The sequence below is a fragment of the Danio rerio genome, chromosome 10 (assembly GCF_052040795.2).
Source record: "Danio rerio strain M-AB ecotype USA chromosome 10, GRCz13ab, whole genome shotgun sequence".
Classification (NCBI taxonomy): domain Eukaryota; kingdom Metazoa; phylum Chordata; class Actinopteri; order Cypriniformes; family Danionidae; genus Danio; species Danio rerio.
In genome coordinates, this window is record NC_141030.1 from 46,097,661 (window position 1) to 46,112,428 (window position 14,768).

At 40.5% G+C, this 14,768-nt stretch overlaps 1 protein-coding gene across 1 annotated transcript in view; it reads right to left on the reverse strand.

Moving 5' to 3' along the window:
- Positions 1-3,187: 3,187 nt before the first annotated feature.
- tcf7l1a (transcription factor 7 like 1a) overlaps positions 3,188-14,768 on the reverse strand; it is a 104,123-nt gene continuing 92,542 nt past the window's right edge. The window contains 5 exon segments of the mRNA NM_131269.2: positions 3,188-4,119; positions 7,184-7,235; positions 7,353-7,460; positions 9,736-9,895; positions 12,124-12,267. Of these exon segments, the coding sequence (NP_571344.1) occupies positions 3,695-4,119; positions 7,184-7,235; positions 7,353-7,460; positions 9,736-9,895; positions 12,124-12,267 (889 nt within the window). The 3' untranslated portion in view covers positions 3,188-3,694.

Here is a 14,768-nt window from a genome sequence, read left to right on the forward strand (position 1 = left end):
GTCATCATGGCAGAAAAAATAGATCAGTTATTAGAAATGAGTTATTAAAACTATGTTTAGAAATGTGTTGGCACGAAATAAACAGAATTAAAAATTATTATTTAATTAATAATAATATGAATTATTATTGTGTGACAGCAGAAAATGCAATGTCACAATCTGTATATAGGCCAACACAGTAATGTGAAGTTGTCTTCTGGTCACTCCGTCTCCTCCATAAGACCTAATTGCTCAATCCTGGCAGTATCGGCATCCCCGGGGCCACAAATCCCCGTAACCCACCGTCCACGTCTGCTAATTGAAATAGCTAATGAGATCTCAGAGGACCGACTTTCCAAGCCTCTTCGTTAAAACCAGTGGCGGTGTGTCAAAACACGTATAACTGCGCCGTAAACGTGTGGAAATATTCTGGACGCGGCTTTTACAATTGTGTGACCGAGCTTGCAATCTCGCTTATTTACAACCAGCTGAAAACAATGTGTTCCCCGTGTCCTGATCATTCAGCACACCAGCTTACTTCATGGCACGACTGTTTTACCTCACACGGCTGTTAATAAAGTAAACCGCAGCACAATCAAATAACGTCTTTTCACAACACCTTTTGCCAAATAAACATGTCAAAGGGAATGTTTGTAAGCCACATTCGTAAACTATTATTCAGAGATTTATGAGAGAACGCTCATATAACCATCATAATACTGTCCCACGCTTTGGAATACATAGAAATGTAATTAACAAGTATTTTATACAGTCGCTTACTATTCTAGCAACACAAAATACCTGGGAAAAATATATACATTTTTGTAATATAATGAAACACTTTTCAGAATAGCGCAGACATACAGTACACTCACCGGCCACTTTATTAGGTACACATTATTAGTACCGGGTTGGGCCCCCTTTTGCCTCCTTTGTGGTATAGAGTCAACAAGGCACTGGAAATATTCCTCCATATTGACATGATAGCATCACATATTTGCTGCAGATTTGCACATCCATGATGTGAATCTCCCGTTCCTCCACATCCCAAAGGTGCTCTATTGGACTGTGGGGGAAACCGGAGCATCCGGAGGAAACCCACACCAACACGGGGAGAACATGCAAACTCCACACAGAAATGCCAACTGACTCAGCCGGGACTCAAACCGGCGACCTTCTTGCTGTGAGGCGACAGTGCTAACCACTGTGTCACTTTCAGCATAACACAATGTGATAAAAGCTGTGCGACGTGCAAAATTTCTGGTTTAGAAAGTGTTTCTGTTTCAGCACTGTCGCAGCAAAATAATAGCATAAACTACTGTCAACGATCACCGCAGGTACTGATTATGTGCGTTATTCAGTGTTTAATGCTCCCAATGCGAGTTTAAATACCATCTTGCTTGACATTTATTGTCATACGACTGAAAGCAGCTGCAGATAGTTCAGCTCAGATCTTTACAATAAAATGTAATGTAATGTAATGTAATGTGTATTTATATAGCGCATTTATTATGTATGACCATACACCCAAAGCGCTTCACAATCATGAGGAGGGTCTCTCCACACCACCACCAGTGTGCAGCATCCACTTGGATGATGCAACGGCTGCCACAGTACAACGGCGCCAGTGAGCTCACCACACACCAGCTATTGGTGGAGTGGAGAGACAGTGATACAGCCAATTCGGTGGAAGGGGATGATTGGGAGGCCATGATCGTAAGGGCTGATAGAGGGAGTTTGGCCAGGACACCAGGTTACACCGAGAGTGCACAAGAAGTGCCATGGGATTTTTAATGACCACAGAGAGTCAGGACCTCGGTGTAACGTCTCATCCGAAAGACGGCACCCACTGACAGTGTAGTGTCCCCTTCACTTTTACTGGGGCATTAGGACTGATGCAGACCACAGGTTGAGCGCCCCCTGCTGGCCTCACTAACACCACTTCCAACAGCAACCTAGTGTTCCCTAGTGGTCTCCCATCCAGGTACTGACCAGGCTCAGCCCTGCTTAGCTTCAGTGAGTAACCAATCTTGGGCTGCAGGGTGATATGGCTGTGACTAGCAGGCTTGAAAATGAAAGTCAGAACTGTGGCAAACCAACAACGTCAGTGCCTCAAAAGCCTATTAATTATGTTGAAGAGGTTTAAAATCTATTAATTAGATTAAAAGTCTTCATTTCATTAGGAGCGCGAGGCTGGTATTTCAATGTTTCTGTTGTGTTGCATTTGGTTTAGATCGACACAGAAACTGATTGCCACTGGCATGGCGTGTTGGTGTGTTTCATTTTTACATATAAAGACAATTTTGAGAGATGTAAACAATAACAATGGACCTGACGCATTTCCTGTTTTACAATTTTTAATTTCTGTACCTTTCGAGAATCCAAAAAGAGCCACAAATTGATAATGTTATAAAGGCTGTTTTAACATTACGTTACGATTGAATTGCGTCTCATTACAGTTATGAAATTGTTTAATAACAAGTAGGAAATGTTCATAGGCCAATGACATGATCACATTGAAATGGTCTATACCAGGGGTCACCAAATGTGTTCCTGGAGGTCCGGTGTCCTGCAGAGTTCAGCTCCAACCCTAATCAAACACACTTAACCAAGCTAATCAAGGTCTTACCAGGTGTACTTGAATCACCCAGGCTGTTGTGTTGAGGCAAGTTGGAGCTAAACCCTGCAGGATCGAGATTGGTGACCCTGGTCTTTAAAATTTGCTTTGATTTTGTGGAAAATAAATGTAAAGTTGATGCTATACCTGCAATTAATATGTTGTTGATGCATATAAAATCCCTTTCATAAAAATACCTGATGCTAAAATAGTTTAACCCTATGATAAATGAGTTTGTGTACATTTAGAAGTCTAATAAATCTGCTTCTCCAAATATGACGTGCGTTTACCGGATTAAGAAAGCACACGAGATCCATTTGAAAAGCCTCCTATTGTACTTTAACCAGGATAACGTCTGCATTTCTCTGTAAGTGCCAGTCTGTTTAAGCAACAGTGGATTATATAATTCAGTTTGCGCACATCATGAGTGCCAGCAGTTCACACACACCACTTCACGAGCCCTTATTATAAAAATGAGCAGTGTCAGCGTGTGTGTGATACTGGCTCTATTCAGAAGATCTCTGTGGCATTATCCATCCAGTCATCACATGCGGGCTTTTCTCCCCCCCCCCAAAAAAACACAATGCAGCCTTTAGAAATAACTTGAGGTTTATTAGCTATGGAGCCTTAGGAGAGTCACACACACAGGGTTAGGAACAGGGTGAGGTGGTACCAAAAGAATGAAGGAGAAAAATAAAATAATAGAAAAAACAAAGAGAGAAAGCTGTAATGAAAAAAAAATTAACCGAACTCCTAAACTACCGTTAGATTGAATTGAACTAAAACTACAAACTGTATTTGTCAAGTACGGTTAAAAAACAATTAAACAAACAGAAAACCTTTATACATTTGTCTTTTATACAGGGAGCAACAATGGAGAATCACATGAGGAGAGAGAAAAAAAAGTCAATTTACAAAAAAATACATTGTCGTTGGTTTCAAAAGAGAAAAGCAAAATAGAAGGGGGGTCAAATATTGACCAATAATTATCACTTTTCATTCTATCTTTAAAAACTCGGCCTATGATCTATCAAAAGGTAAAAAAACAAAGCAATATACAGGTGTAAAAAAAGTCGCTTTATTTTTTTTTTTGTCTGTTCACTCCACAGATTTGGTGACGAGGGAGAGCGGTTGTGTTTGCAGCAAAGCATGATGGGAATGCAGAGCGGCCTGGTGGAACGGCGAGTTCGGGCCGAGCAGAGACGGGGGCAGGCTGGTGAAGGGGATGGGGCGCGAGAGGCTGTGGAGGGCCATGCTGGAGCCTGAGCCGGAGCCCGAGGATTTGCCTGGCAGAGGGAAGTGTGGGTGGTTATGATGAGCTCGGCCTTCGGGTTTGGTGGTGAGGGACAGGGGCTGCGCCTGCTCTGAGTGTGTGGCCGCTGGAGCCGCGGGGGACGCCAGGGCGGCGGAGGGTGTGGCGGGGGAGTCCAGCATGCTGCCGTGAGACGAGGTAGGGCTGTCACACATTTTCTCAGATGACAGATACGGGACGCACTGCTTCTTGGGTTGAGGAGAGAAGTTACCTGTGATGAGAGAGAGAGGAGGGAAAGAGTTAAATATGATTGCACATAGTGTTAAATCTGCATCAAATCAAGACTTCCTCTCGATATTTTTATATGTATATAGTAGAGCTTGTTTTAAACCATGCATCTGTGCACTTCATTATGTTCTCATGATCTTCCCTGACCCCTCAAAATGACTTTCCTTTTAATTAGGTCAGGACTATCAGACCTTTAGGTCAGGACTATCAGACCTTTAGAATGTGATTATCAGACCTTTAGGGTGGAACTATCAGACCTTTAGGGTGGAACTATCAGACCTTTAGAGCGGAACTATCAGATCTTTAGAATGGGCCTATCAGGCCTTTAGGGTAAGGCTATCAGACCTTTAGGGCGGAACTATCAGACCTTTAGGGTGAGACTATCAGACCTTTAGAGCGGGACTATCAGACCTTTAGGGTGAGACTATCAGACCTTTAGGGCGGAACTATCAGACCTTTAGGGCGGAACTATCAGACCTTTAGGGCAGGACTTTCAGACCTTTAGAATGGGACTGTCAGACCTTTAGGGTGAGACTATCAGACCTTTAAGGCGGGACTATCAGATCTTTATGGCAGGACTATTAGACCTTTAGAATGGGACTGTCAGACCTTTAGGGTGAGACTTATCAGACCTTTAGGGCGGGACTATCAGTCCTTTAGGGTAAGACTATCAGACCTTTAGAGCGGAACTATCAGACCTTAAGGGCAGGTCTATCAGAACTTTAGGGCGGGACTATCAGACCTTTAGAATGGGACTATCAGACCTTTAGAATGGGACTATCAGACCTTTAGAATGGGACTATCAGACCTTTAGAGCGGGACTATCAGTCCTTTAGGGTGAGACTATCAGACCTTTAGAACTGAACTATCAGACCTTTAGGGTGAGATTATCAGACCTTTAGAGCAGAACTATCAGACCTTTAGGGCGGGACTATTAGACTTTTAGGGTGAGACTATCAGACCTTTAGAGCTGAACTATCAGACCTTTAGGGTGAGACTATCAGACCTTTAGAGCGGACCTATCAGACCTTTAGGGTGAGACTATCAGACCTTTAGATCGGAACTATCAGACCTTTAGGGCGAGACTATTAGACTTTTAGGGTGAGACTATCAAACCTTTAGGGCAGGACTATCATTCCTGTAAAGCGGGACTATCAGACCTTTAGAATGGGACTGTCAGACCTTTAGGGTGAGACTATCAGACCTTTAAGGCGGGACTATCAGATCTTTATGGCAGGACTATTAGACCTTTAGAATGGGACTGTCAGACCTTTAGGGTGAGACTTATCAGACCTTTAGGGCGGGACTATCAGTCCTTTAGGGTAAGACTATCAGACCTTTAGAGCGGAATTATCAGACCTTTAGAGCGGAACTATCAGACCTTAAGGGCAGGTCTATCAGAACTTTAGGGCGGGACTATCAGACCTTTAGAATGGGACTATCAGACCTTTAGAATGGGACTATCAGACCTTTAGAATGGGACTATCAGACCTTTAGAGCGGGACTATCAGTCCTTTAGGGTGAGACTATCAGATCTTTAGAACTGAACTATCAGACCTTTAGGGTGAGATTATCAGACCTTTAGAGCAGAACTATCAGACCTTTAGGGCAGGACTATTAGACTTTTAGGGTGAGACTATCAGACCTTTAGAGCTGAACTATCAGACCTTTAGGGTGAGACTATCAGACCTTTAGAGCGGACCTATCAGACCTTTAGGGTGAGACTATCAGACCTTTAGATCGGAACTATCAGACCTTTAGGGCGAGACTATTAGACTTTTAGGGTGAGACTATCAAACCTTTAGGGCAGGACTATCATTCCTGTAAAGCGGGACTATCAGACCTTTAGAATGGGACTCTCAGACCTTTAGAGCGGGACTATCAGTCCTTTAGGGTGAGACTATCAGACCTTTAGAGCGGAACTATCAGACCTTTAGGGCGGGACTATCAGACCTTTAGGGCGGGACTATCAGTCTTTAGGGCGGGACTATCAGACCTTTAGGGCGGGACTATCAGTCTTTAGGGCGGGACTATCATTCCTGTAAAGCGGGACTATCAGACCTTTAGGGTGAAATTATCAGTCCTTTATATCGGGACTAACAGTCCTGTAAAGCGGGACTATCAGACCATTAGAGCAGAACTATTAGACTATTAGGACAGCACTATCAGACCATTAGTGCAGGACTAGCAGTCTTTTATGACGGAACTATCAGACGGTTAGAGCAGGACTATCAGACCTTTGGTGCAGGACTATTAGTTTATTTGGGCGGGGCTATTAGTCCTTTAGGGATGGGCTATCACTAATTTAGGGCGGAGCTATTTTCCATTTAGGGAGGGGCTATCACTCATTTAGGTCAGGGCTGTCACTCATTTAGGGGGGGGGGCTATAAGTTCTTTAGTGCCCAGTTGTGCATCAGTCCACAACAACAAATGTATAAAATAAATAAATTATAAATGTATTATTTAAATGTCTAAATTCATATAAATATTTGTATAATTATAAAAACTTTAAAACTGGGAGTGTAAAAATAAATGCAAATTCAAAATATGAATAAATAATACTATTATATAAACAATACAATAACAGTTAATTGAAACATGTAAAATAGTTGAAAATGAAACGTTTAATTGAACAAACAATATCATTTTCTCGAGATCATTTTACCATTGACATTTTCAAATCCGCTAAATTTGAAAGAAGACACGAGTCAAAAATCTGACCAAAAAGGGTTGATAAAATAGAGACTCAACTGAACAGATCCTGAAAGTGGGTTATAAAAACCAGGCTTAAGGAAATCTTTTTTAAAAAAGGCTACTAATTGCAACAACTTTGGTCAGGAACTAAACTCACAAAAGAAATGGGTGTGGAGCAACACGAGGACAAAAAAATTGTGTTACAAAAAAATAAAAAGCATCGATTTTCTAACGTCAAAACTGAACTGAACATGATCCATGCCCTGAGTGATCGGATCAGCAGGGATGATGGGAAAAAAACACTTCACTCTGGTTGTAGTGAGCAAGAAATACAGATGGTCAGTGACACTTACTCTCTGATGGGGAGTCAGATTTACAGTCTCTCTTCCGTTTCTTCCTCTTTCCCTGCGGAGAAACATGATTTGGAGCAAATTAGACGGGTTTGATTAAGCAAAACTCCCCCCGGCTGCCAAAAACAATGGAACAGCCCGAAGTTCAGCTCTGCATTCTGGGCTCACTTACGTAGTTGTCTCTCGCAGACCAGCCGGGATAAAGCTGAGAGTGCAGCTGCCGCTCTTTCCTGGCCAGTTCATAGTATTTGGCCTGCTCCTCACGCGAGAGAGAGTGCCACTGCAGAATACAGGAAAACATTTCAGATATTGTTCATTTCCTAAAGGAACAGTTCATCTAAAAATGAAAACTCTGCCATCATTTACTCCACTTGTTCCAAACCTGTTTGAGTTTCTTTACTCTGCTGAACACAAAACAAGATATTCTGAAAAATGAAACACCGACTTCCATAGTATTTTTTGTTGCCGCTATGGATGCCAGTAGCTGCTTTTTCCATTCTTCAGAATATCTTGTTTTGTGTTCAACAGAAGAAACTCAAATCTAAACTGTAAATCTAAATGTTCAATAAATATGACCAAAAATACAGCAGTCAACATTTGAAGTGGATCAAAAATGTTTTCCATCATTTTTACAAGACAGGAATGAGTGCTATTCAATAGCTTTAGGGCAACTTTGAATGAATGGTAATGATCCACTTCAATTGTTGACTACTGTAATCATGATTGATCTTATTCATCCACAATTAACTGTTAATTCTGCTAGTCCTGCCTCCATATGGAGCACATTTCTATTGAGCCCACTGTTAGAATGGACAATTTTACTACAGAAAAAAAAGGTGTTTACAGCCTGGTACAAAGAACGATTTTGGTTAATTTAGCTAATATTACCCTTCATGACAACTGTTGGGGGGGGGGGGTGGTTATAACTCATCCGTTTCCTTTATATTAGGTTATTTGAAGTTTGCATAATTAAGGGCGTGGCTACTTGAGTGACAGCTAGGTCTCGCTGGTCGTCGTCACATCACCTTTGCTGATTCCGGCTGATTTGCTGCTGAACTCGGCCTACTCATCATATTTTTGGGTTGTTTTATGTGGCTTTACACTGTCAGTCGCCTTTTGGACTTATTTCTTACAATTATCAAATGATATGGGATGCTGTGTGCACGTCATTGTGCTCAAAAACCATTCATGTGGCCTCCGTTTCCCAGGTGAGTGAAATTATATGCCTATATACCATCTCTATTAATGTATTTGTTTTAAGATCATTTATCATTTATAATATTCTTTAGGCCTGTAATGCACTCCAGAATCTGTCAGATTGATTAGCTGTAGGCTCTAGATCAGTCATCTGAAGCGTTGTCATACAGTGTTATGCTGGATTTCATCAATAGTCTTGCATTTACTAAAGGCTGATTTATACTTCTTCGTTAAACGCCAGCGTATGCTATGGCGTGTGGAGTATGAGTGTGGAGTCCCGTGAAGAAGCTCCTGATGGAGAGTTTTGTTTTGTGTTTACCTCATAGTTAAAGTTGTTGCACGTCCGCCAGTTCCTGCCTCAAAATAAGCGAGTTTGAGCCACTTGTACATCCCGGAAGTGTTCAGGAAAAGCAAAACAGCAGTGAAGAAACTCGACACAGAGGAACATTTACACCTCACTGTCCACTAGCGTTTCGGAAGTGTTAATGCAGACCGACAGAGACGGCGCGCAGAAGTATAAATGCACAGCTACGCGCGTTACATGCGCCGTGGGTCACGCCGGTCACTTGACGCAGAAGTATAAACCAGGCTTAACACAGACTATATCTGGAGTATATGGAAGTAATTTGCGTTTTCCTCCTTTTGAAAAACGTCATAAGAACAATGTTTAGTGGCTCAATGTATTACAGCAGTTTTGAAAAGTCTAAACACTTTATTGATATAGTGTACAGCCAAGCACAAGTGGTCAGAACACAAACGAGTCGCTGGTAATGAAGTATTAAGAGCTTCTCTGATAGGAAAGCCTGTCTAAGCAGAATGCCAGCATGCGTCTGTAGCTCCGCCTCTTTGCCCTTATTTGGTGCAATGACGCACAAACAAATTGGTGACAATTGGCCACGCCTACTAGTAGCTTCTTTTGTGTTCTTCAGAAACCTATGGGTGACATTACGGATACTACGACCATATCTTTTACAGTCTATGGTTAAAATCTGTTGTAAAACATTAAATAAATGCATGCATATGACTGCATCAGAACTTTTGTACTAATGTAGAAAATTGCATAACAACAAAAGCGTTGTTTTTGACGACATCATTCTCATGTAAACCTATCCTTTGATAACCTAAAACCCTGGATTATCAGCAGCACACACAGATTCACTAATGCATAGTTACTTTTCACAGCAAAACTCTTCAAAACACCTTCTCCTTTTGTGCCTCACACAGGTTTGCAATGACAAGATTGAGAAAGAGAGTAAATGATGGCCTTTTTTCACCCACAAGGCGCGAACTGTTCCTTTAAGAGCAGATGAAGAGAAACACACTAATGCATCCTTGATAATGGAGCTGTAAGCGCTCACCCTTCTGCCCAGGATCTGGTTGATGGCGGCGCTCTCTTTCAGGGTACACTCAGCCACTACTTTGGCCCTCATTTCCTTCATGTAGAGCATGAAGGCATTAAGAGGCTTCTTGATGTGAGGCTTTTTCTCTTCCTCTTTCTTCACGGGCACCGAGGGCTTTCTGCATGGAGAGAGAGAAAGAGGGAGATTTTCAGAGAAGTTTGGAGATTTTAGGTTTCAGCTTCCCTGGATATTTCATGGCAAAACTATTTCCAACGCACATTTCATACACAACTGTAACTCAACGTACTATACATAAATAAGAATAAACCATTTAAACAATTAAACCTGGTAAAACAGGTGTACAATAATAATACACTTTACAAATAAATCATATAAATAACAAAAAAGGTTTATAACAATAAAAATACATCAACAATTATAAATAATACACTAATAATAAGGCTGCACGATATTGGAAAAATCTGACATTGCAATGTTTTTTTCCCTGCAATAAATATTGCGGTATACACTCACCGGCCACTTTATTAGGTACACCTGTCCAACTGTTAATTATCGCAAATTTCTAATCAGGTAATCAATTTCTTTGGATAGTCGGGTCAGAATTTGGCATCTACACCATGAAAGCATGGATCCATCCTGCCTTGTATCAACGATTCAGGCTTGTGGTGGTGGTTTAATGGTGTGGGGGGTATTTTCTTGGCCCACTTTGGGCCCGTTAGTACCAACTGAGCATCGTGTCAACACCACAGCCTACCTGAGTTTTGTTGCTGACCATGTCCATCTCTTTATGACCACATCTTCTGATGGCTACTACCAGCAGGATAACACACCAGTGAATCATCTCAGACTGGTTTTTTGAACATGACAATGAGTTCACTGTACTCAAATGGCCTCCACAGTCACCAGAGCTCAATTCAATAGAGCATTTTTGGGATGTGGTGGAATGGGAGATTCACATCATGGATGTGCAGGCGACAAATCTGCAGCAACTGTGTGATGCTATCATGTCAATATGGAGCAAAATCTCTGAGGAATATTTCCAGTGCCTTGTTGAATCTATGACACAAAGGATTAAGGCAGTTCTGAAGGCAAAAGGGAGTCCAAACCTGTACTAGTAAGGTGTACCTAATAAAGTGGCCTGCGAGTGTGTATATATATATATATATAAACAATTTCACCTGATGACTTGAAAACTGCTATTTAGAAATAATTTATTAATTTACATTGAGTGGAATGATTCTGTAGGGAAGTGAATCGTTAATAAAAATGTCAAAAAACTAATTAAAAGCAAAGATAAAGGTGAAATAAATTGTTTTAGGGTCAGTAAATGATATTCAGGTGTCAAAATAACACTGCAAATGTCTTTACTGTGTAAATAATCCTATGAAATTGTTCCTTATTAAAGTTACAAGAGGTCAGTTGGCATTTCTGTGTGGAGTTTGCATGTTCTCCCCATGTTGGCATGGGTTTCCTCCGGGTGCTCCGGTTTCCCCCCCAGTCCACACACATGCGCTATAGGGGAATTGGGAAAACTTAATTGTCCTTAGTGTATGTGTGTGAATGTGAGTGTGTTTCCCTGTATTAGGTTGCAGCTGGAAGGGCATCCATTGCGTAAAACATATGCTGGAATAGTTGGCGGTTCAATCCGCTGTGGCGTCCTCTGATAAATAAAAGGACTAAGGCGAAGGAAAATGAATGAATGAAAGTTACAAATGGTAAAATGTGTTGTGCCTGAATACTTTGAACGCTGTCAGACCTTAAAAACACACGCAAATAAAAAAAACTTCCTCTCCATTATAGTTCAACTCTCGAGTAACCACTCAATTCTCCTGTGTCTGTTTCGCCTGGTGTACTATAATCATAACTCAACATTGCAGATAGTGCAATGTGACTATTGCGGATGTGCACATAGCGATTATCAATGCTGAAACCATATATTGTGCAGCTCTAATACGTGCCAAAGCTGAAAAGTACATCGGTTTAGCATCGATAGCGCAATGTGTGTATCCATGTCACATGGTAGCATAAGGAACTATACTCAAAATACAGTTTTGGGGAAAATGATTAGCCCTCATGTACAATATTTATCTTTTTCAAATATTTCACAAGTGATATTTAGTAAATTTAGAAAGTCTTATTTGTTTTATTTCGGCTAAATTAAAAGCAGTTTACATTTATTCAAATCATTTGAAGGTCAATATTATTAGCCCCCTTATTGTCTACAGAACAAACCACTGTTATACAATGACTTGTCTAATTCCAACTTCAACTGCGTCTCAATATGTATTGCGGGAAAATTTAATATTGCAAATATTGCCGTGTTTTTTGCCCGAATAGTTCAAACTAAATCACTTTTGAAGACTTTTTTTCTGCTCAGAGACTCACCCGTGTGTGGAGTTGCTGGGGCTCTCGCCATTGGGCTCCTGTTTGATGGCAGGCGACACAATGGCGGGGTGAGGGATGCCCGTCTGGTGGAGGCCGTGAGGAGGATGAGGAACCATGTGTGGAGAGAAACGGCTGGAGACCAGACTGCACACATAAACAGAGACATTCACAGTCGGTTAGTGACTGATGGAACATGGTATTGAAGGTAAATGCAGAACAACACAATGATAGATAGATCTATAAATAGTTAAATAGATGGACGTAATAATATTCGTAATAATAATAATTGGATGGACAGAGGTGATAGCGAATGACTGAACAAGTGAAAAATACAGTCACTTGTATATTGGATGGATGGATAGATCTATAGATAATTGATAATCGATAGAGTTGTCAATTTCAGTGATAGATGGACAGACATAGATAGATCTAACAGACAGACAGATTGATAAAATGCTGGATGGATGAATTGGATGGACAGACATATTGGAGATGGATGATGTGAATTGGATGGATTGATGTGTTGAAATGGATGGATGGATTGAATTGGGTAGATGGATTTAATTGGATGGATTGAAAAGGATGGATGAATGGATGGATTGAATTAAATCGATGACTGGATTGAATTGGATGGATTGATGTGTTAAAATGGATGGATGGATGGATGAATGGATTGAAATAGATGGGTGGATTGAATTGGGTAGATGGATTTAATTGGATGGATTGAACTGGATAGATGGATGGATTGAAATGGATGGATGGATGGATTGAATTGGGTGGATTGATGTGTTAAAATAGATGGATGGATGGATGGATTGAAATAGATGGGTGGATTGAATTGGGTAGATGGATTTAATTGGATGGATTGAACTGGATAGATGGATGGATTGAAATGGATGGATGGATGAATTGAATTGGGTGGATTGATGTGTTAAAATAGATGGATGGATGGATGGATGGATGGATTGAAATAGATGGATGGATTGAATTGGGTAGATGGATTTAATTGGATGGATTGAACTGGATAGATGGATGGATTGAAATGGATGGATGGATGGATTGAAATAGATGGGTGGATTAAATTGGGTAGATGGATTTAATTGGATGGATTGAACTGGATAGATGAATGGATGGATTGAATTAAATCGATGACTGGATTGAATTGGATGGATTGATGTGTTAAAATAGATGGATGGATGGATGGATGGATGGATTGAAATAGATGGATGGATTGAATTGGGTAGATGGATTTAATTGGATGGATTGAACTGGATAGATGGATGGATTGAAATGGATGGATGGATGGATTGAATTGGGTGGATTGATGTGTTAAAATAGATGGATGGATGGATGGATGGATTGAAATAGATGGGTGGATTGAATTGGGTAGATGGATTTAATTGGATGGATTGAAATGGATGGATGGATGGATTCAAATGGATGGATGGATGGATTGAATTGGGTGGATTGATGTGTTAAAATAGATGGACGGATGGATTGAAATAGATGGGTGGATTGAATTGGGTAGATGGATTTAATTGGATGGATTGAACTGGATAGATGGATGGATTCAAATGGATGGATGGATGAATTGAATTGGGTGGATTGATGTGTTAAAATAGATGGATGGATGGATGGATTGAAATAGATGGGTGGATTAAATTGGGTAGATGGATTTAATTGGATGGATTGAACTGGATAGATGGACTGAATTGGATGGATGGATGGATTGAAATGGATGGGTGAATTGAATTAGGTAGATGGATTGAATTGGATGCATTGAACTGGATTGATTGAAATGGATGGATGGATTGAATTAAATCGATAGCTGGATTGAATTGGATGGATTGATGTGTTAAAATAGATGGATGGATGGATGGATGGATAGATGGATTGAAATGGATGGATAGATGGATTGAATTGGGTAGATGGATTTAATTAAATGGATTGAACTGGATAGATGGATGGATTGAATTGGATGGATGGATTTAATTAAATCGATGGCTGGATTGAAATGGATGGATTTAATTGGTTATTTGGATGTATTGGATTGGATGCATTTAAATTGATATATTAAAATGGATGGATGAATTGAAATGGATGGATGGATGAATAGATGGATTAGATGGACTGAAATGGATAGATGGAACTGGATAGATTGAAATAGGATGATTGAATTAAATTGAATGGATGTACTGGATGGATGGATTGAATCGGATGGATAGAACTGGATAGATGAATTGAATTGGATAGATGGATGAATGGATTAAATTAAAAGGAATAGACTGAATTGGATGGATGGGATGACTTGGATGGATGGAACTAGATGGATTGAAATAGATGCTTGTATTAAATTGGATGGATGGATAGAATTGGATGGCTTGAATTGGATAATTGCATTGGATGGATGGATGGGTTTAATTTGATAGATTAAATTAGATGGATAGACTGGATGGATAGAATTGGATGAATTGAAATGGATGCATTGAATTGGATGGATGTATTAAAATAGATGGATGGATAGATAGCACTGAGAGCACCTATTCTAGCAGCTGCCTCTGGAAAAGTGGGCTTTCAGACTCTCAGTTGCTAATACAATAGCGGCATTGTCACATTCCCAGATGAAAAAAAACATCCAATCTGTG